The sequence below is a fragment of the Lepisosteus platostomus genome, chromosome 4, assembly GCF_059453375.1.
Source record: "Lepisosteus platostomus isolate fLepPlt1 chromosome 4, fLepPlt1.hap1, whole genome shotgun sequence".
Classification (NCBI taxonomy): Eukaryota; Metazoa; Chordata; class Actinopteri; order Semionotiformes; family Lepisosteidae; genus Lepisosteus; species Lepisosteus platostomus.
The window spans coordinates 16,781,846-16,802,750 of record NC_142614.1 but is presented as its reverse complement, the minus strand read 5'-3'; the positions used below and the strand labels follow the sequence as shown (position 1 = coordinate 16,802,750).

The 20,905-nt window shown below is 36.6% G+C and overlaps 1 protein-coding gene across 1 annotated transcript in view; it reads right to left on the bottom strand.

Annotated features, from left to right (window-relative positions):
- Positions 1–19,670, bottom strand: part of adamts12 (ADAM metallopeptidase with thrombospondin type 1 motif, 12) — a 153,483-nt gene extending 133,813 nt beyond the window's left edge. The window contains exons 1-2 of the mRNA XM_088628774.1: positions 19,320–19,670; positions 18,534–18,892 (exon numbers count right to left, since the gene is read on the bottom strand). Of these exons, the coding sequence (XP_088484900.1) occupies positions 18,534–18,892; positions 19,320–19,437 (477 nt within the window). The 5' untranslated portion in view covers positions 19,438–19,670. The remainder of the gene's footprint in view (positions 1–18,533; positions 18,893–19,319) is intronic.
- Between the last annotated feature and the right edge of the window lie 1,235 nt (positions 19,671–20,905).

The following is a 20,905-nucleotide window of genomic DNA, read 5'->3' as shown; positions in this document are numbered from 1 at the left end:
AGATGGGACATTAATCTGAGTTTGCTCAGACTCGAGAAAGGGTAAATAGGTAGCTCCTGTATTATGTCACATTGTCCGCCATTCTTATTTGACCACAGATGCAACCAAAAATTCTGAAAACCAGCACCCAAAGACTTCCATCTACTGACAAAATAAAATATTTCTTTTCACTTTCATGTTTCACAGTGCACACTTTAGGACACAACCTTGAAATTCACTCAGATGAAAAATAATTACACAATACATTTTTGCTGTATTTGTTAGCTTCAAGAACATGTTCAAATTATCTGTCTAATTCTAAACAGTGCATATCATAAAAATGTCTGGTCCCAAATGAAACATTTAATTGGTTTTCTTTCCTATTTTGATATCGGAGAAGGTACTGTACTTCACCGTGCAAACAGCTTGCACCATTCAAACAAGGCTGACTGCACAAAGTGGAGAATTACTGCCTTGTCAGATGGTGCTTTTAGGTAACACACTGCCCAGCTTATTTGTAGACTGTGTGATCAGGACAGCTTTCCTCCCCAGTATTATAATGGCATTCACAAATGAAGCTTGGCTGATAGCCTGGCAGAAAGATATTTTACTTTGGATATGGATTCATCATAAAATATTACTTTATTATGATAATATATTAACCCTCTCAAGAGAAACACTCCTCATTTTAGAAGCCAGTCTTGAAACAACCACAGGCATTCTGTCACACAATTTAAGCAGCATATTGACATTTATTTTCTCCCATTCTGACTCAATCATCGCCCAAAGTATATTAATACTGATAACTCTTTTCTTTTTCATGCTCATACCAAGCTCAATTATTAGCATTTGAAAGTGTTCAAGGGCAGGATATTTGTTATTTATTAGACACTGGTTCAGGCTGGCTGTGTGTTCCAAATATTGCACTAAAATATATTTTCCCACAAGTTCACTCTCCTGTGGGTGTTTCAAAGCACTGTGCAAAAGGAATTGTAGTCCTCAGGGACCAGAGCTGGTAACCACAGAATGTCAGAAGGAAAGTAATGGAAGAACACAATCAGTTGGTGAACGGAGTGACTGCAGACTATGTACTGTAGTATGCAAAGACAGGACCAGCTTCCCTGCTCACAAAATGTTTCTACAGGGGCTACAGTACATCTTTCATTTAGAGTAAAATTCAGTCAGTGGCTGATGTCAGATCCAGACAGACACAGGGGCTGCTAAAGTGTGGATGTGGCAATACTGGCCCAGGTCCAACAGAAGAACTCAAAGGTTCAATTATACAACATTTTCTGAAAACAATTTTCACATAGGTTGCTCATAAAAAAAAAAGTTATGTATGGTATGCCAATGATGGCTTGGTGAGTTGTATTTCTTTATTTAATAATCTATAAGAACAAAAGTGAATTGTCTTCATCAGCACACAAAGTACTTCATCATAAAATAAGAAGAGCCAGTACTAACAGGAAGAAAAAAATTAAAAAATCTAAACAGGATAACTAACAAAGTAATGGAAAAAAACAATATTGTTCTCTGAACCCTCTTGCTGTATAGATCACTGTTATGAGCATGATTAAAATATCAATGTAAAAAGTAACAATTTCTGTATTCTGTTGACCTGGTGCCAGAGAGAATAATCTTCTGAGTTATAATGAGAACCCTCGGTAAGCTTCTGTCACAGTTATGCTGATTTAAGCATATACAAAATGTATAACTGTCCATATGGTGTCATATGTCCATGCCATTGCTTCAGCAGGCAGAGGGATAATCTGGAGATTAATGTTGGGTGCTTTTTCTTCCTCTGTCTTGGGGATGTTCATCATTCGAGAGAACAGACAAGTTAAACTTAAGACACTCGTTAGATGACACCATCTGCTTTCCTTGCATAATGAAGTGTGAACAGGAGCATATTTATTGCTCTCATAAATTACACATGCATTTTTTGAATCACCAAATCTCACTATTCACAGACTCTGTGAATGGTATACATAAAGCAATAAGTTTTGGTGTCCATGGTGAGTATTTCCGTTTTAAAAAGTTGCCACTGACATTTAAAATAAAATTGACATTTACTGTAAAAATGTATTTAATAACACCTTTTGGTTCTATCATAACTTTCTAACAGCTGCAGCAAAAAGTAACAAAAGCCCTCCAGCTTCACTGAATTACAAAAAGCTTGTAAAAATAATATGTATGAAAAAGGACATGGGAAAATTGTTACAGCCACTGCCTTGTCTGTTTCTCTACAAGTGTGTGTAAGTGTGGTTTGGAGTGTAACTCAGTTTATTTAAAATCTACCAGAAAGAGTACACTTTAAATACCAAGAGCCTAAGAGGCTGTCACAGATGAAGAAGAAAGTCTGACTTGTCACTGTGTAAATCTGGCAAGGCCCTCAGGTGAGGTATACGTGGAAGAAGCTAAAACAATTTCCAACAAGACCACGCATGAGAAATATTTGGGGAGTCCTGTTAATGAGTTCAAACACCAAAAAGTAATCTAGACTGAGTCAGAAACCTGACAGTATTCCATAAGACAGGCAGAGCCCTGGGACATGCATGGAGACCTGAACCCAGACATGTTTGAAAACGCCACTGCATTTGTGCACACTACTGCGTGTCCAAGTTAGTTTTTCTTGCAGTTTTCTCTGCATAAGCACAAAGGAAAGTCAGAGGTGAAACAAACAACATTTTATTTCTGTGGAGTTGTCTCTTGAAGCAGCACATAGTGTATATGCAAAGACAATGAATGTATTAGCAATTTACCAGAAAAGTAGAATTTTTAATATACAGTATTTTATTAATATCATATATTGAAACTAGGGTTAGTACAGTATATTAAACCATTCTCTAACACACTGTTGAGAAGCTCTAATAACCTCTACAAAGAAATTCACTGACACAGAACATACAAAGCATCATCAACAAAGGAAGCAATTTCAATGCCTTAATGTCTCAGTTTTTTTTTTAATTCGGGTATAATGTCCTACACCTTAGAATGGGTCAGTTATGCTACTCTTCAGTTTTTAATATCATATGGAGGCAACCCATATGACATATAGAGAATAATTACAATCTTAAAGTCATTTGCAACTGCATTATGGAAAAAAAAATCATTTTATATTCTTGGCAGTATTTCATCACTTCAAAATTATTTTGTTTCCTCTGAAATTCTTGAAATAGCCAAGACAATATTTCTGCTCTAATTTAACTAAAATATCACTCCAGCATTCCTAGCACATATAGATTAAAATATGTGATTTTCTCTTGCTTCCTGGCCATATTTGTTGGTGAAGAAAAAGAAGGAAGAGGAGAAGGTGGAGAAGGAGAATAAGTACTTTTCAGATATCTTGAAATCAGGCCAATAAGAACAGCCTGCAGATAGAGTATGTCAATATCAAAGCTGTTCTGCTATAAACTGCCCATCAATTTGGTTTGCATTCTTTGGGAAAAGACTGGAGGTGTCTACATTTACACAGTTTTCATAGTCCCTGCAGCCAAAACCAAAACAATTACATTTGTACAGACAGCTATTTCTACGAAACTGCTCACACATTTTACACAGTTGTTAGTGGTAGTGGGTTGAGCAATAGGACTGCTATTGCCAAACATAGTAACAAAACGTCTCTCTAATACTCTCTTTAAAAAATGGTCATGATTCATTTTTGTTCCCCCAGTTTATCTTGAGTCCCTTGCTTTGCTCATTTCAAGCTGCATCTCCTTCTTGAAGGAAGGCATGTCAGCAGAAACTTTGAAGTGAAAACTGGGAGATAGTCAAGGCTCAAATCAATAACAGATTCAGTTGTAATTCACTAACCCCCTTTTTTGTTGGTGCTTTGTAATTCACAAAGCACAGTCAAGGTTCCCTTCTCAGGTCAAGGAAACATGTTCTCTATTAATATTAAGAGCACTGGCTGCACATATATCAAGACAAAACAGGGCGCTAGTTTTTTCTAGAAAAACCAACATCACCAGCAGCTGGAAGTGCAGTTACAGTAGTAGTGCACCTTTCTATGCCTTACTGTCCAAATAAAATTAATTACTAATTTTCAAAGATATTTCATTTAATACTAACGATAGGTTCACTTTTTCCAACATAATACTCAGAGTAAATTGACCCAATAAAGTACCTCCGTCTTCAGCAGATCAATCACACTAATCACTATCTCAGTGATTGTAATATAAGCTTTGTTTTTTATATGGACTAGAAATGTCTTCTTATTATAATATAACTTACACTTATTTGCTTGACCTGAACCAAATTTACCTTTATTGTTTACATAATTTTCTGGATGGAAAAGAGAAAATCATTTAAATTTGTCTGACTGTTACAAAGGATTAAAGGTACTGTATAGTGTGAATAAGCTGCAATGAGCACTTTTAATACATTTGTACCTAATTAAATCCACTGATTTCCTTTGTTTACAATTCTCCATGGGATATGGGCTAATTTAATCCTTCTGAGAATTTTCACTGTATTCTGTAGCTTTCTATTAATATTGTAGGTAAATCAGAATACAGACCTGCAGAAATTATGTGCTCTACGTTTCTCTTAAAGGAACAGAAAACACACATTTTCACCCCCACAATAACACTGTATCCTGGCAACCAAAGAATGCTAGTGCTAAAGTTATTAATTGCCCAAATTAATGGAAAACTCAGATTAATAATGTTTCTGTCTCACATCCCTACATAAACATATGCTTATGTCTATCCATTTCACAGGACTAATTTATACATACAGTACATTACTTGGAGAGAGAGCTATACAGTTACAACACAATACAGTACATGCATGACTTGGCCACACTAACCAAGCAGACACTGAAACATTCAATCCCTGTGGATTCTGCCTTATGTTTACTTTACTGTTGGTGCCACTAAATGTCTTCCTCATTACAAAACATGAGAGGACAGCATTTTCCATGGAAGGCCTCTGGAGACCTGGAAAGTGATGGAACATGTTCACAAACGCAGCTTGGGACCTTGCAGATAATTAAACGCAAGGCATATAGAGTGTGGCGTAGCATTCTTGCTAACTGGCCTTCTCATACGGTTAACAGCAGGCCCCAGTGATGCCACTCTTAGCCTGAAAGCTCTAAGGAATACTAGTCAGGATGCATAACAGCATCAACTGTAGGACATCCAGAGAGCCTACTGCCTGCCGTTGATCAAAACGAGGTCCTGAAACTCTTGTACATGAAACCTGAGCAACTCCTGCTCTACACAGGGTATATGGACTTGCTTAAGGATATGTTATCCGTCCCTTTGCACCAGAGTGTCCTTTGTTTGAACTCCCACTTGTTTCTGTTAAATTGACTTTCACTGCATTTTAGCTTCGGTTTTGTTACATTAAAGCTTCTGACATAAAACCGCTCAATCATGATATGACCTCTGAAAAGCACTTATAAAATAAAATGTATTATTTATAATAATATACATGCGAACTACCGCGAGTGTTGCTGATAGCAGACCACCTGATAAAAGAACTACATAAAAGTGCCTGTCGCCAGTGAAATAACACTGGCCTTTTCCTGTTTTCTTTATTTGTAAGAACCTATTACTAGTTTGCTAAAACTCTATAATGTTGGATCAGTGCAAGATATTGTATGGGTACAAACCACCCAGAACAGGATCCCATCCACACAGTCAGTGTGTTGCTACCAGGAAATTGAATGCACAGCAGGGTCTTCACTATAATGGCTGGCAAAAAAGAAGATAAGGAAAACAATTTTGTTTTATTTTTTCTAGCATCTCATTTTACAGCTAGAGCAGTCCTGAAGCCCTGAAAAGTACAAAGTGGTGGCTCTCCTTCTGGTGAGAGAAGCTAAACCAGAAAATTGAAAATTGGCAGATGGGTTTCACAGCAATATGATTCTGTATTCTACTGTGTTTCTCTGACTGGAGTTTCTGCTTTCTTTTCAGATCATACAGAGGATGAGAGAACTTATAGGAAGGCTGTTTTGTAGAGTGCAAAGTCTACCAGACTGGACAGTTTAGAACTTGCAATGTCAATGTCTAAAAAGGTTGTACAAGCTACAAACCTCAGGCTCAAAAAGAAAATTCTCATTAGAACAAGATGAAAAAGACAGTGCAGAGCCTACCTGACAATATGAAGTAGTGGTCAAGGATCTGGAGCAGAGAGTTGCGAGTTCAAATCCTGGATGGTGCACAGCTGTTGTACCCTTGAGCAGGGTACAGCACTTTACTCACAATGTCCCAGAAAAACCCCTGCTGGATAAATGGATGCCCTGTCATTTGGAAACATTCTAATGTTCTTAATTACAAATGTAATTAGATTTGTGGGTCAAGTGTTAAACTTGTAAAATTTGAGCTGGTCTAGAGAAAAACTCGACGCTTCATACAAAAACAAGGAATGAAAAATGGAAAGAAAAATGTAGACTGTCCTCAGCACATCATAGGCTCCAAAAATAAAAAAATAATAAAAGCAAGAAACTACTGTAGTTCAAATAGTGCAATACTTTAAATTTATACTCGATGGGTTTTGTTAGGTTCAATTCCCTGCTACAGAAAAATCCACTGATTAAGAAAAAGAAAAAATAACAGCCTCTTCTTTCTTATGGTAATTCGTTTTAACTCTCAAAGACACACATAAAAATCATAAAACAATCCAAGGCATTAATAACTTTGTTACAAAGCAGTCGTTTTATTGACCCATTGTCAATTCTAACAAAATCTTTAGCTGAACCCAAGTACAGGTACAGTACAGTACTTCCTAACTCAATTACTCTACTGTAGGTCATAAGTTGTTTCTGCTAAGCCTTCTGTCGCCCCTTCTTCACTTTGCTGGTAGTCCTACACCTGCATGAAAAAGCAAACTGTCGAAGCAACAAAAATATCAAATAGTTTTGCATTTTTCATTGTGGCATTTGCTACAAACTTGCAAAGTTTTTAAAAGTAAGGAGTGATAAAGGCTGTTACTCCAGTCCAGAAAGCAAGTTTTCTGTAGGAGGCTGATTACTTGGTCATATCAAGACAACTCTTGATGTTTTTACATGTGTTTTTGAATCCATCAGTTGCATAATAAGTGCTTATTAAAAACAGCTGCTCAATAGATGCTTCCTTTTCCCCTTTCACTATAAGAGAAGGTTAAACAGGAATTGTAAACTGCAACATATCCCTCATGATTCACACTCATGAACATGCTCTATTATTGTTTATCCTTAATTGTGGAGGAATCAGAAACTGTAGCAGTTAATCGTCTTTCTGTATGTGCTGTCACATGTGACAATTTCATTATTTTTCAGTCATTCCATCCGGTTTGATTTCTTCATTACAGAAAAATTAACTGGCAGGCAGCTATTTTTTTGAATTATGTGGTATACACAAAATTGCAAATACTCTGAGATTGCTATGTGTGAACACTAAAGGCTTGTATACAAAAGGAATAAATTCATAGTAAGCACCTCAATGGGTTATCTTTTCTCACCTTCAAACAAGGGTAATTTCTGCCAAAAGCCAATCTTGAATGTAACTGAATTCCTTGGTGGTGGTGCTGAATTTGAAGATAACAAATTCAGTCTTTCTTTACAGACAGCTGAATACATTCGAGGGCTGCTAAATTTATAATACAAAGTGGATATTCTATAGCATATCACACTTTAAAGAGATTTTAACACTCCGCCCATACAGTAGCAATGTGCAATTTTTTTCTTATATTTGTTTGCTTGATTGGCCCAGTGTTAAAGAAGCCAAAATTAATCAAGGCTGTGAATTCTGAATAGAACTAATCAACATTCAAATCACAGGATCTGCTTGATCTTGTAACATGGTTAAGTTAAATGTTCTTGGTCAATAGTATTATTAAAAGAAATGTCTATTTTGACATGATAAAAAAAAACAAATGCCATTACATTTGGGTGAATCACTGCATTGTTAAATTTCAGTGTGTCTGCACAAAATCTGGGCTCTTTTTAACCTCAAAACCACTGACCTTACAAAGCTTCAGTTTAAAATTTGGCACAGTTTTCTTATGGAAGGTAAAGGGGCTTCCCAAAACTCTCACCCAGCTACTTTGTGTTCATTCTGAAGGATATCACATGCTCCTGCCTTGATTAACAAGGGAATTAAACCACCAACTATTATTAAATATACAATTGTGTTCCTCTATGAAGAAGAGATCGCTTTAGGACTACATTAATTTGTGAGGTCTTTTATGTCAAAATATAAGTTTTAAAATGAATTTAGTATCTTTCAAAGAGCTCAAGACATTAAGTCTGGAAACTGAATTACAAAGCCTTTTACACAGGGATAAGGAAATTAAAATCAAAATGCGTCTTTAAACGGAAAGTCCATGAAGCACACACTTAACTTTTTTCCTTAATTACCATATATATGAGGAGATTTCTTTACCCTTTGCTTGAATCGGTCGTAAAATTCCCAGTCTTCATTTTTATGTTCTTATTAATCTGAATTAATGATCACAGATATGCAAATCTCCCTAATGCAAAATAAGAAAAAGGAAACTAATTGAAAACCGTGTGCAATTTAACACCAATGAGAAATAACGTTTCACACAAAGTCTAGCAATTCCCTTTGTCAACCTGTACCTGAGAAAATTAGCTGTATGAATTCCTGTTACTGTATATACAGTATTTAAACCTAGCATTAATATGACACACCTGACTGCTAAAATCTGTGTTTTACATTGTATTTTGCATTATTTATACATCAGTAATAACTGAAAGGCAGCACAAAATGAGGAGGACTCCTACAAATTGCAGGTGGGAGTCTAAATGCTTACTTGCTTAAAAGCATACTTCGGGTCTTCATCAGCAGTTCTTAGGGAAAACAGTCACTTGTACATGTCAAACTAACAGACAGGGTGGTGTCATTCTACAATGAGTATTAGCACAGTCATCTGTTACCAATCTGATAGCATACTGTACTTCTTTAGAACTCAAGTTCTTACTTTGAACCTTGATTTCAGAGTCTGGAACTCTTCCAGAGACTGAAGCTTCTGCAGATCTTATTTTTTCTGTATCAAGTCAAATTTCTGCCCACTGATGCTGTGCTTAAGTACATCATGCACTCCTGTTGTAACCACGTCATGATCTCAAACTCTAAGACTGTTTAAATCCAAATTAAACACACAAAACTGATAACGCTGGAAAGAACCCTGATGGTTTTAAAATCAGGGCTTCAACTGTTCCCCAAGCCCATTTAAGAGTACTGTGGCATGTACTACTTTCAGTGCTTGAACGGAAAAACTGCTGCAGTTACTCAAGATGCAAATTTATCCAAGCAGGATGCAATCTTGCTTCTACATCAGCGCTAAGAAAATAAAGCAATTAAATATTCAGATGCAATTATGTAGCACAAGAGGAAAATAAGGACTCACAAAACACTTCAAAGTAAACCTTAATTTAAAGGAGTAGCTTAAATCTTCAAGATTGTCATATTTTTATTGCATATTGTGCAGCATATTTATGAATGGATGGTTCAAAACTGATTGCTGAGAAGTGTACAGGGGACACAAGCAAGAGCCTGATGTAAGGCCTACATTACACTTGTCGGTTTTACCTGCTCACTTAAAACAGCTCACAGACTTGCTTATGTTCTGGATATTACCTTTACTGAGATGCAGTATGTGAGCACACTTGCGATCTTGGAGGACACAAGAAGAAGGCAGCACATTGTAAAGAAAACATAAATACAGTATCATTACTAGTGCATCTGATTCCTTGGTCAGTGCTCAGACCACACATTTTAATGCATTCTGTGCAAGCAAAATGTGTGAAGATTAGAAATCACACCTTAATTCTTAGAGCTATATTTTATTAGTCATTACTATAGTAAAGCTATACTTTACTAGATGAAAATAAAAAGCCCTGACCTAATGCTAATGAAACAATGTTCATGTGGAAACCCTACATTATCAGAAACTTGTCGAAGAAGGTATCTGGGTTACCTCTATCTTTAAACGACAAATGCAACCCATTAGAAAAAATGTAATTTCAAATCATTGTTGAAATCATTCCTGGATGCCAATTGACTTTTAATTTGATTTCTATATATGATAAACTGCTTAATAGAGTGAATTAGGTATCACTTGTTTTGATTTGAAAATTTTAAACCTAAATTTATTAATCATGCCAAATGGCTACATATTCACTCAATATTAGCTGTTCTGAAGAGAAAGGTCCCAAGTGGATTAGAAACAATTCCTCTGAATCTAGTGGCTGTCCTCATAAGGATGACTAAAATCTTGTTCATGCGTACATTCTTATGGGCATAAGTCACCCCAAAAAGGCTAATGAGGACAGCTCCTGGAGTATGAGCTCTCAATGTAGGGAATCTATCATTCTACAAAGGATTCTGTCATGCACCACACCTCACTCCTGGCAACCAATTTTATGTTCAATGTTGGGAGTTAAAATTGCACTTCAGATTAATTTTTTGTTCAGAATTTTGCTTCTTGTCAAAATCAATCATTTAATGTGGTGTAAACTGGACAATCAAACACAAGATGTTGACTGAGCTGATCTAGAGGGATATGTCAGAAACAAGTGTGTTTTCAATTAACTAAACATTTGCTAATCTGTTGCAAGCTTCCATCGCTGAGTTTCTGTTTATTATGTGAAAGGCTTTGAACAGATGTGTGGTACTCTCCACCATCACCATAAACATGCAAACCATTTATTTAAGCAATCACAGTTGCATATCTTAGCCTCCCCAGTCACTTGCTGCTTCCTTCAGAAAGAGCTGCATGAACAGAGGACAATGAGGGCTGCCCCAAGGAAAGAGAGCAAGGGTATCTCCCATCTCCTAGTAAAAGAAAAGAAAAACTTCTAATTCACAGAAGACACACTACATTGCACAGTAGTGGTCACACCTCTTATCTTTATCTGCACCTCTTAATTTGTGACTTTAAAGTGATTTTTTGGATGCCAGTGAAGCCTCCAAAGATGTTGTGGTTGTTTGGCCTTGGTAAATTGCTGCAATTACTTGAATCTTTATTATATAAACCACATACTTTTTGTTTTTCTTTCTGCAAAAGTGAAAAGACATGCATCATGAAAATTAAAAGTATTCAGGGCTGCAGAGAGAAGACACTTCTTTAAAAAAAAGTTGTACAATTATTTAGTTGTGTCTGCAACTAATTATACCATTGTTGTTGAAAACAGTTCTTTGAAACCATACAGTCTGATGACATCTTCAGTTCAATAAGCTACTAACATTTAAACTAATGTGGCTTCAGCAGTCTCCTCTCATTTGCAACCCTTCTTCTATTGGCATGTTCTCTCTACTTAGTATTTTAACATATTGTATTGCTTTCGGGTTCACGTGGGTATGCGCCCTCGCTGCTGCCGCTGCAGGTCGGCCCCCCACCACTGGGGACTTGAACCCGGGCCTCCGGTGTCGCTCAACAGGTGAGCTAAAGGGAGATCTCCCCTCCCTGCTATTCATAGGGAAGGGCAGTGACGTCACGGCGCTGGAAAGCCGGCTCGCACATCCTGTAATGTCGGCCGTACTGTATGTGTTACAATATAAAACTTCATTTAATTTCTCCAGCAACTTCACAGAAGCTGGCATCTTTTAAGAAATGAACTGATAGAATTCTTAAATCATAGCAAAAAGAAGCAACATGAACCAAATAGTCCCCTCTAATCTGTAACAATTCTTTTGTTGTTATATTTTAAGTGTCTTCGTGGCTTTTGCAGTTTCAGTTTTTAAGATACCCCTACATTGTGTTTCACAAGAGAAACTGCACATATCATAGTGCCTAGTATAATCCAAAACTACAGTTTACAGAAAGATGTTATATAAAGGCAAAAGTGTTCTAAATGTGCATAATCCAGTATAAACTGGAGGTTATTCAATGACATCACAATAGCTACCTTTCTACTCTATCATTTTAAATCATTTTGTGTGTACAGTATGTGTGGTTTTTCTCCAAAAAATACTGTAGCAAAAATAGCTACAGTACTGAAAATTCCTTCTTTTCCAGAAAAGAAACAACAGCTTCCTTACAACAGCTTGTTTTAGCAGTTTTTCCCAAAAAGTAATCCCACAAACAGCACATCCCTGAAGCAAAATATGTTTATGCCCTTTCAAAACAACTAAAAAAGTAAGTGGATTTATCATTACCATTGCTAAATTTTATATTGATTCCAAAAATCAGCTTAGGTTCATTTACATAAGAAAAATAAAGAAATCTGTAGCTCTTTGGGTCTGCAACTGTGAAACAGGGCTCTGTAGGAAAAAAAAGTAAGCAACACCCATACTGTATATGGATGTGTTGTGATACTGTATCTGCAATATAGTCAAAATCTAAACAGAAGAGCAAACTTCTCAGTGAATCACCACTCAGTTAGACTAACAATCGGAACTGAGAAGGACCCTGAATCACTAGCACATCCAGAAAAGCAGTTCATTCTGTCTCATAGGAGTTGTTGGAATGTTGTTGCAAAAAAATTACGTAATGCATTAAAAATATTTATGTGTGTGCTTATTTTTACTGTACTGCAGAGTACAGTGAGGATATTTGTGGTGTGTACAAGTTGAACTTTGATTCTTGTCATTCTTATGTACAAAATTAAACTAAGAAATCATCTTTTTTTGCACCAGTTGGGTTTTCTATCAGGGAACTCAAGGAAGGGCAAAGTTCATACAAATACTGTACTGATCTGGAATCTCCATTAAAGGATGTGTTATAGTCTAAAGAACTTATTGTGAATGAGGAAGGTTTTTTTTAGCCTTGAATGAATGAAGTTGCTTTTTTTAATCCTAAAGTAAATGTTCAATATTTTGTGCCTACATGAAAGACTAATATTTTATTAAAATTACAGTTTCTAGAATCCCAAGTGTTATAGGAAACATCCTTAAAAACAATAAAAGCATCTATCTAGAGAAATGTATCACACATAATAAAACTCAGCAATGGACCAATGCTCTTCTGTGCTGCATTAGACATGAAGATATATCCTGCAACTCCCACTCTGTGCCACTTCAATCATCATATTTTGATAATGGACAGTTTTGACCTAACAAATGAAAAAAATCCAAACTATTCACATCAAACAAAGCTTTCAATATCAATAAAGACAAAGAAAAAGTTAAAAGATCCGTTAGGATACTATCTCTCAAGTTATAACGTCATATTACATATTGGTTTTCTAGGTGTAAACATAATTGAAAAAGCTTAAGAATTTGGAGCTAAGAGCTATCAAACACTAAGGCCAAGTTCTCATCACGAATGCTTACTTGAACATTTGACTTTAAAGCTGGTCTGGATGTCAAACCTCAAGATTGATTCTGAGTCCCCTTAACACTTGTTAAACTAGGAATAGTCAAATATGTGATTTGTACTGCCATTTTTGGTCTTTTTTCTGCTACTTACTGCAGGTCATGATCTTGACATAGGGCTGTCTCTGCAGTAAATTCATCAAATGAGTTTACTGATGTCAAGAATAAATATTCAGTTCAGATAGCTTCAAAACCCTTAACCCTTTACTAGGCTAATCAAGGGAACTAACAGCTGTGTAGCCCAGTAAAAAAAGAATGAATTATACTAAAGTTGATGTAACGGGAAATACTGTGAAACTTATTTCCCTTTTTATTGTTCCTTTGTGAATAAAAACCTAAACATTTAGAAATTCAGAGTGTTTCCATTGCATTCCACTAAGCCACAAACTACTGCTTGACTTGCTTATAAAATGATGTTTTGAGCATGCACACTCAAGCATTCCTGCTTTTTTCAGAAGTTCTGGGAGGGCAAAGTTGTTAGAGGAAGCCAACCATATCTGTTTTTGAATATGTGATATTTTCATAATTAACAAAATGACATGATTTTCTTTCCTATGAGAATAGCCTTCTCTTAACAAAAGTTATGAATTTCAATTGTATATGGTTCTGTTCTCTTTGTGAATGACCCCCAGTGATCTGACTATTTTTGCAATGAATTCATTGCACAATTAATCTCTCACCTCAGTTTACAATGGATCATTAATTTAACTGAGTAATTTAGTAATGTGGATATGACTTCAAGGCCTTATTTTCAACACAAAGAAGCAGGCAGCAAGACCAAGCAGGCAAATAAATAACAGGGCCCAGCTCATTTCAGGACTATTAAAGTACTTGTGGCCTAAATGAGCATCATTATACTGTAATTCTCATCGTTGGATTATATTGTTCATTTACAGTTTCTTAACACTAGTCTAAAAAATCTATAAAGGGCCACTGAGATCAAATCAGGGTGATTTGAATGAAGCCCAGGCTAATGTATTTTAGGACCTTAAAATACATTAGACTGGGCTTCATTCAATTACTCTTCTTTACTTCCTTACAGGTGCAGACAGGATGAAAAAGAAAAGAAAATAGCAGAACATTATGTGCTCTAATTCCAAATTGCTCACATCAGGAGTTAATAACTGAGGACCTACTGTACTGTATGTGGTGAACTAAACTGAATAGAGGAGCTCAATAGATTTTATTTAGAAACATAAATGCAACACCACCACTCACAATCAGTATCTACCAGAAATATGTTTTATATTGTGGGTAACATGATGGTGAACAAGATAATGTTCAGTTAAAAATAAACACAGATCTTGTTTCACAAGAAAAGCATCTTGTTATAGCAGCTGTAACAATCAAACACCTGAACAATTGTATTACAGACCCTTTTATAACCATGAAACTTGTTACAATCCACTTAGGGGCATAAGAATATGACTTAAGGGTATATATGGTGTAAGAGGGCAGTAGGAGGCAGCATGTTGGTGCACTGGTTAGCATTACTGCCTCACAGCTCTGAGGCCCTGGATTCAATTCCTGGGGTGCTATCTTTGTGGAGTTTGTATGTTCTCCCGGTATGTTAGACAGCTTCTGGGAAAATTGGTCATAGGTGTGAGTGAGCACATGTGGTGGACTGGCATCCTGTCCAGGGTTTACCCTGCCTTGCTCCCAATGCTTACTGGAATAGGCTCTGGCTCCCCTGAATTGGAAGAAGTTAGACAATGGAAGGATGTTTTACTGTATATTGTTTTAAAAAACTATACAATTGAAACATTTTATCTGTATTAAAGATTGTCTTTGCTTTCATGGCCTTAAGCACATGTTGGATGGTTAAAAATACTAGTGAAATTTAAAAGTAGTCTTTATCATCATAATCTTTATCAGTCTTTTCACTGCTATTTCTATAGCAGCTATATTCATGAAGCTCAGCTAGCATGACCATTACAGGACACTGCAATATTAAAATACGTAATCTTAAATTACCTTTATTTTTATTAATAAAATATATTTCCTTTTTTTTAGTTTTTCAAAAATCCTCCCACACTCTATTAATGTCACCCCTCTGCAGGAGTGGCACTAGATGCTGTTGTGCCTGTTGTTTTTGTGTTTGCTCTTGGACCACATATATACAATATAACTTTCTTGTCTATCCACATGACGTTTGCTCTGCACTTGAAGAAATTTTGTCATAATGTGACAAAAAGTCTTATGTGTTTTAAGAATTTCATGTGAGAGTCTTTCCATGACTACACAACCCAGTTGTTTAACCCACAATCCCAGTCATTCCCAAGTTAATTCTCTAAAGGCCTGGGCTTAAAGTAATGGGGCTTAAAGTTGCCATTAATTCATTTGTTTTGTATCACAATAAACACAATTAATCTTTTTTGAGCAACACCTGTTAGCAACGCCCATTTGAAAAGGGGAAGTTTGAAGTCTGAAGTCTGAGCCTAGCTAAACGCATTTGTGCCCACCAAGGCTACAGCAATTGAACTGCACTGAAGATTTACATACCAACAACAGGTATTTTGTTATGCATACCTCAATTGTTTGTGAAAAGGTCAAGTTCTCCTAATCAGGATCACCCAGAGCTTGTAAGAAAGAAATAACAAGCAGAAATATGACGCTAGTAATCAAATTAATCAAAGAATACTCCATTGTGCCATGTATTGGAAGGGAGATAATGTCAGGGCAGCTGGGAAAAGTGACAGACCATAGCACTAGGGCAAGGCCATGAAAAATATAAATTCCCACCAATGAAATCAGCTTGGTCCACGTGGTCTTGACGTGGAAGAACAATGATGAACACAGGCTGATATGAAAAGTGGTGCTCACTGTCCATTAAACTGAACAATATGCTCCAATTCAAACCAAAAATTACCCAAAAGGGTGACATGGAGCAAAAGCATTTCTAAACTTTCAGGTGAACAAGATTAATCATGGTTCTTTTATGCATGCTCAAACTATTTAGGTCCTACAGCACTGCTTACCAACAGGCACTACTCATGACATTGTGTAGCACATACTAAGATAGTCTGCAAAATTGTAGGATATTCTTCATAATTAAACCCTGCCTGGGAAATATATTAAGAGAATCTCAGCTATTTCAGTAAAGGTTATAGCTTTTTCCACCAAGGAACAAGAAATGAAATATCACTGCCTTCATTATACAGTATAACATAGGATGCAACTCACCTTCAGGGTACAGTAGTTCTTTACAGCTGTCAAAACACTACAGGTGGAGGAGGCTATCACCTTAATGTCTCAGAATCCAGATTTCCAGAGCCACAGGGCCTGTTCCATTTCGGTTTAAATGAGAACTCAGTTTACTTAGCTGAATTACCAGTTCTATTAATATTGCAATTTAGCCACATGGCTCTAAAGCCACCAACTTCTGAGATACCTTAGATTTGTCAGCTCCTGTACTTTGAACACAGAAAGCAGTCTTCCCTCTGAGCAAACCATGTGCAAACTACTCAAATAATTCATTTGCGGAGTGGAACACTTTGCCCAAAGGCAAAATAAGATCCAAAGTGCATACGGATCACTATTAAAACATGACATTGATGATTTTAAAAACCGTTAATATGTCCAGCTGCGCACATTATGTGAATCAGAACAGCTGATATTGAAGAAAGAATAACAGCCAACTGCCTCTTAGAACTTTAGTTGCAATTAGTATTCTTTTCTAAAATGTTTTTTAGGAACTATTCTTTTTTTTCCTGGAGCCATAGAGCTGCTGCCAAAAGGCAGATGAGATTATAGGGATTTCTACACATTTTAAAGGTTTTCATAGCCTTTAACGTGGCAGAGAAACATTACACTATGATTTCTGGAACGTGACTCAGAAATTCACCGAGTAACATGTTTCATGTTTTCTCTGACAAAAATCTGGAACACTAAGCCTCACAAACTTCAAGAGCAGGGGCTGGCAACAGATGATGACAATTCCATGTCCTTTTTGTTGAATATGCTATTTGTTTTTTTGTGATAAAAACATCCATCTCTTACTCCACAATCCCTGTGCATAATGCCGTTGTCAAGCCACAGATACTAAACCTTGTGTACATACAGTACTGTAGCACAAGCAATTCATCTTTCAATGGCGAAACCAAGAGTTAGAACAAAGTCATACTGAGGCTTAAAGCAGGCAGTATCCCAGACAGTACTGTCTAGCAGGCCCAGAGAAAAGATAACTACACCTTTTCAATCTGTGTAAACAAACGTTAGGGAGAAAATCTTGTAGCCCTTTCATGTCTATTTATGGAGGATCCATATTTTAAGTGACTCAGACACTGACTTCTAGATGAAAACAATATTATCACTTAGACAACACCAGTCTAAAGAAAATAAAATGAGCTTCATTTTTTTGCCAAAGTTTTTTTTAATGACATAGATCTATGACACACAGATCTACTCAGACACTATTTCATTTGGTAAATCAATGATTCATAAAGATTGTTTATTATAAACAAAAGCAATTTGTATGTGAATAAACCACAGAAGGTTTAACTAACAAGTCTGGAAATGTTTTCAAAACATTACAGTATGTCCATTTTCAAGGTTTACAGTATAAACTTGTATTTCAAACGACTTGAGTTCAGCAATGTAACTAATGCGGTTCTCATATTCAATGTATTTTGTAACATAGGGTTAATGTTAAAGTTAAAAGTTGTTTGTTGCAGGCAAATTGACTAATTACTATGAGGACCAAATCATGGATATTCTGAGCATCCTGGATTATGCTGTTCATATTAAGATTTTTTTAAACAATTTATGCAGTACTAATTCAACCCATACTAGCTCTGACTAGGTATTTCATGGTGAATTAAGTACAAGATAGTAAAAATATGAGGGTAGTACAGTGGTTAGCTTTGCTGCCTTGCTGCCCTGGGACCCTGGGTTTAAATCCTAGAGTGCTTTCTGTATGGAGTTTGCATGTTCCTCTCACACTTATTGTTTTTTTTTTGGTATGCTCCTGTTTTTCCCCCACATTCCAAAGACACACTGGTAGGTTAACTGGCTTCTGTAAATTTGTCCCTGGTGTGAGTGTGTACGTGTCCTTGTCTGCATATGCCCTGCAATCGACTGGCATCCCATCCAGGATGTATCAGGATATACAGTATTGTAGCTTCATGCTTCCCAGGATAGGCTCCAGCTGACCCTGAACTGGATAAGCAGTTAAATTAATGTAATCATGTGAATAATAAAATGGAAATGACATACCTACACAGTGCTAAACGTGAGGTTGTGAAATTCAGGTGTAGTCAGCAGGTTTGAAAACACGTAACTGTTTCTTACCAGTCCGTTGCAGGTGCTTATAGCTGCTACCCCAGCGACAGAACTGGAGTTCTCCACGGTCCCCATGAAGTGACAAGAGTTGAGAGTCGAGGAGTGCATCTTGGTTGCGTTTGGACTCCCGGATCTCCAATCCAGAAAATACTCACGTGACAGTAAGTGGTGGTTGACAGTAAGATTGAAAATTATATCTTGACCGTTGTGATTCAATTTGTAAAAGACACGGTGTTCTGCAACTTCCACGTCCCGTTTACTCCTCAGCTTTATGTGATGCGCTAAATTGTGAGAAACGAACTCTCCGTCCCTGCCAACTTTCTGCGGGTAGACCAGAGCAAACTCTGTCTGAGACCTAAGAAATTGTTCTTTGGAAATCGAAAGAAAAAAAGCTTTTTTTAAAAGTGTGCATGTATAGCAAAGTCATGCAAATTTCACTAATTTTCTTATAAACTTTAAGTTAAAACGTAGCTCGGTTTAATTCACAAATAAAATTTTGTATTATGAAATATTGCATTTTATACGGCGGTATTCCGTCTTCATAAATGTAACAACCGTCCCCCTTAACCTTGCAAAATTAAACCATTAAAACGTTCAAGTAATCAAAAAGGGCGCTACTTTTTCCTATAAGAATATGAATGGCGTGACCCCAAAACAGTCCTGTGCACAGAAACTTAATCACTGTCGACGCACGAACACATGCACATTTTAACTGGCAATTAGTATGTGCACATCTATAGCATGTATTTTTTCAGTCGGATACAACAAATGCAAAACAACAATTAAGACACTAACCTTGCTCCTTGTCTGGGAAGTAGAAATTGCCAAGCTGTGGGGATCTAGCATGGCTGACAGCCAAAAAGAAAACAAACTGTAACAGAAAGAGAATCCGGCTCTCCTGGAGACATAGCATGTTTTAATTCACCAAATTTTTCAAAGTAGAGGAAACAAAAAGTTGACTGAGTTGCATAAGTGCTAATGACTGCCTTGCCACCGCTTGATTGTGAAATTGCAAGGATGAAGACGTGAGAGGGAAACAGAAAAAGGGTAAAACAGATATCGTGTAAAGTAAAAGAAAGCTGCGAGATTGTGAGGGGTGGAGTATCCACAGAGCAGTGTCCCGTTTCTTCAGGGGGAGAGAAGGGAGCTTCGCTTGCAGCTGCAATGTTTGAAATGAGATAAATCACGCTGTGCTATTTACTCAGCACTCGCTCACTTTAACAGGAGCTTTGCTTAAATTAGGTTTTAGGTTTTCAACGAGTTAAAATTTCAATGAATGCAATTCTTGAGTTATTTCGGGGGGCGAAGAGGGGATACAACTTCTTTATCCTTAAAGGCTCATACTAGGTGACGTACAGCACCCCCGCTACACAACAGATCGGGCAGAGAAGAAATTGATTCAGTATTAAAAGAAGCAGGAAATTCAGGGATCGTGAACTCTCCAAACTCTTATGACCAAGTAGTCAAAAAACACAGAACCAAACTCGGTTTTAATTTACTATGAAACAGCTTGCAGAATCTTTAGGTAAAAGTATCCGAAAATTACGTCACTCTTGACAATAAATAGCATGGACACATTTTAGTCACCATTTTAGTCACCTTTTAGTTCACTCTTATCGTTCTTGATAACAGTTACTAGCCTGTCAGGGTGAAAATAGTGGTAATGGTTTTTGGGACTACTGTGCATAAAATCTTGCTATTATACTATACATGGAGAACAATGTATGTGTTGTGTGTCTGTTCCTGTCTGTTTGTTTGGTCTTGGTCCATTATATTGATTGATATCAAGGACAGGGGATAATGAAAACTTATACTGTAGAGGGTTGCACACAGTGTGTGAGAGTAAACTTACTGTATGCGAGTGATATTCAGGAAACAGGCTCTTAGTTTTCTGAAGGGTAAGGATTTAGGCAGTGGAAATGGGGCAGGTGGGACTTCCATATTACTACTCAATTTGTGAGATTTGCAGCTTAAAACTAATTTATACCTGCTCTTTTTCATTAGTTTTTTTTTAACATGATAAAGATATTTGCCACAATCCTTTCTTAAAAAAGGTTTTATTTTCCCAAAAGACATAATACTGTGTCTGTCACTACAACAAAACAACTGAAACTTTAAGAAAAAAAGGTCAAGAAATATTCAGACAACCGAGTTTACAAATGTTAGACTTCCTTTGAAAACATGTCAGATATTCAAAGAAGAAAATAAAAGAATACTTAATTTGATTGTGCCAGTTGCTTAGCTATTCAGTGTAAGATTATTTTATTTCTGTTTCATTAGGATGCCCTGCTGTGCATTTTTTTTGGCCAGGCCACAAATGTCTGTTCTGTCAAGCACCCTCACAGCATGAGAGCAAACCAATTTGACTTTATTTAAGCCGT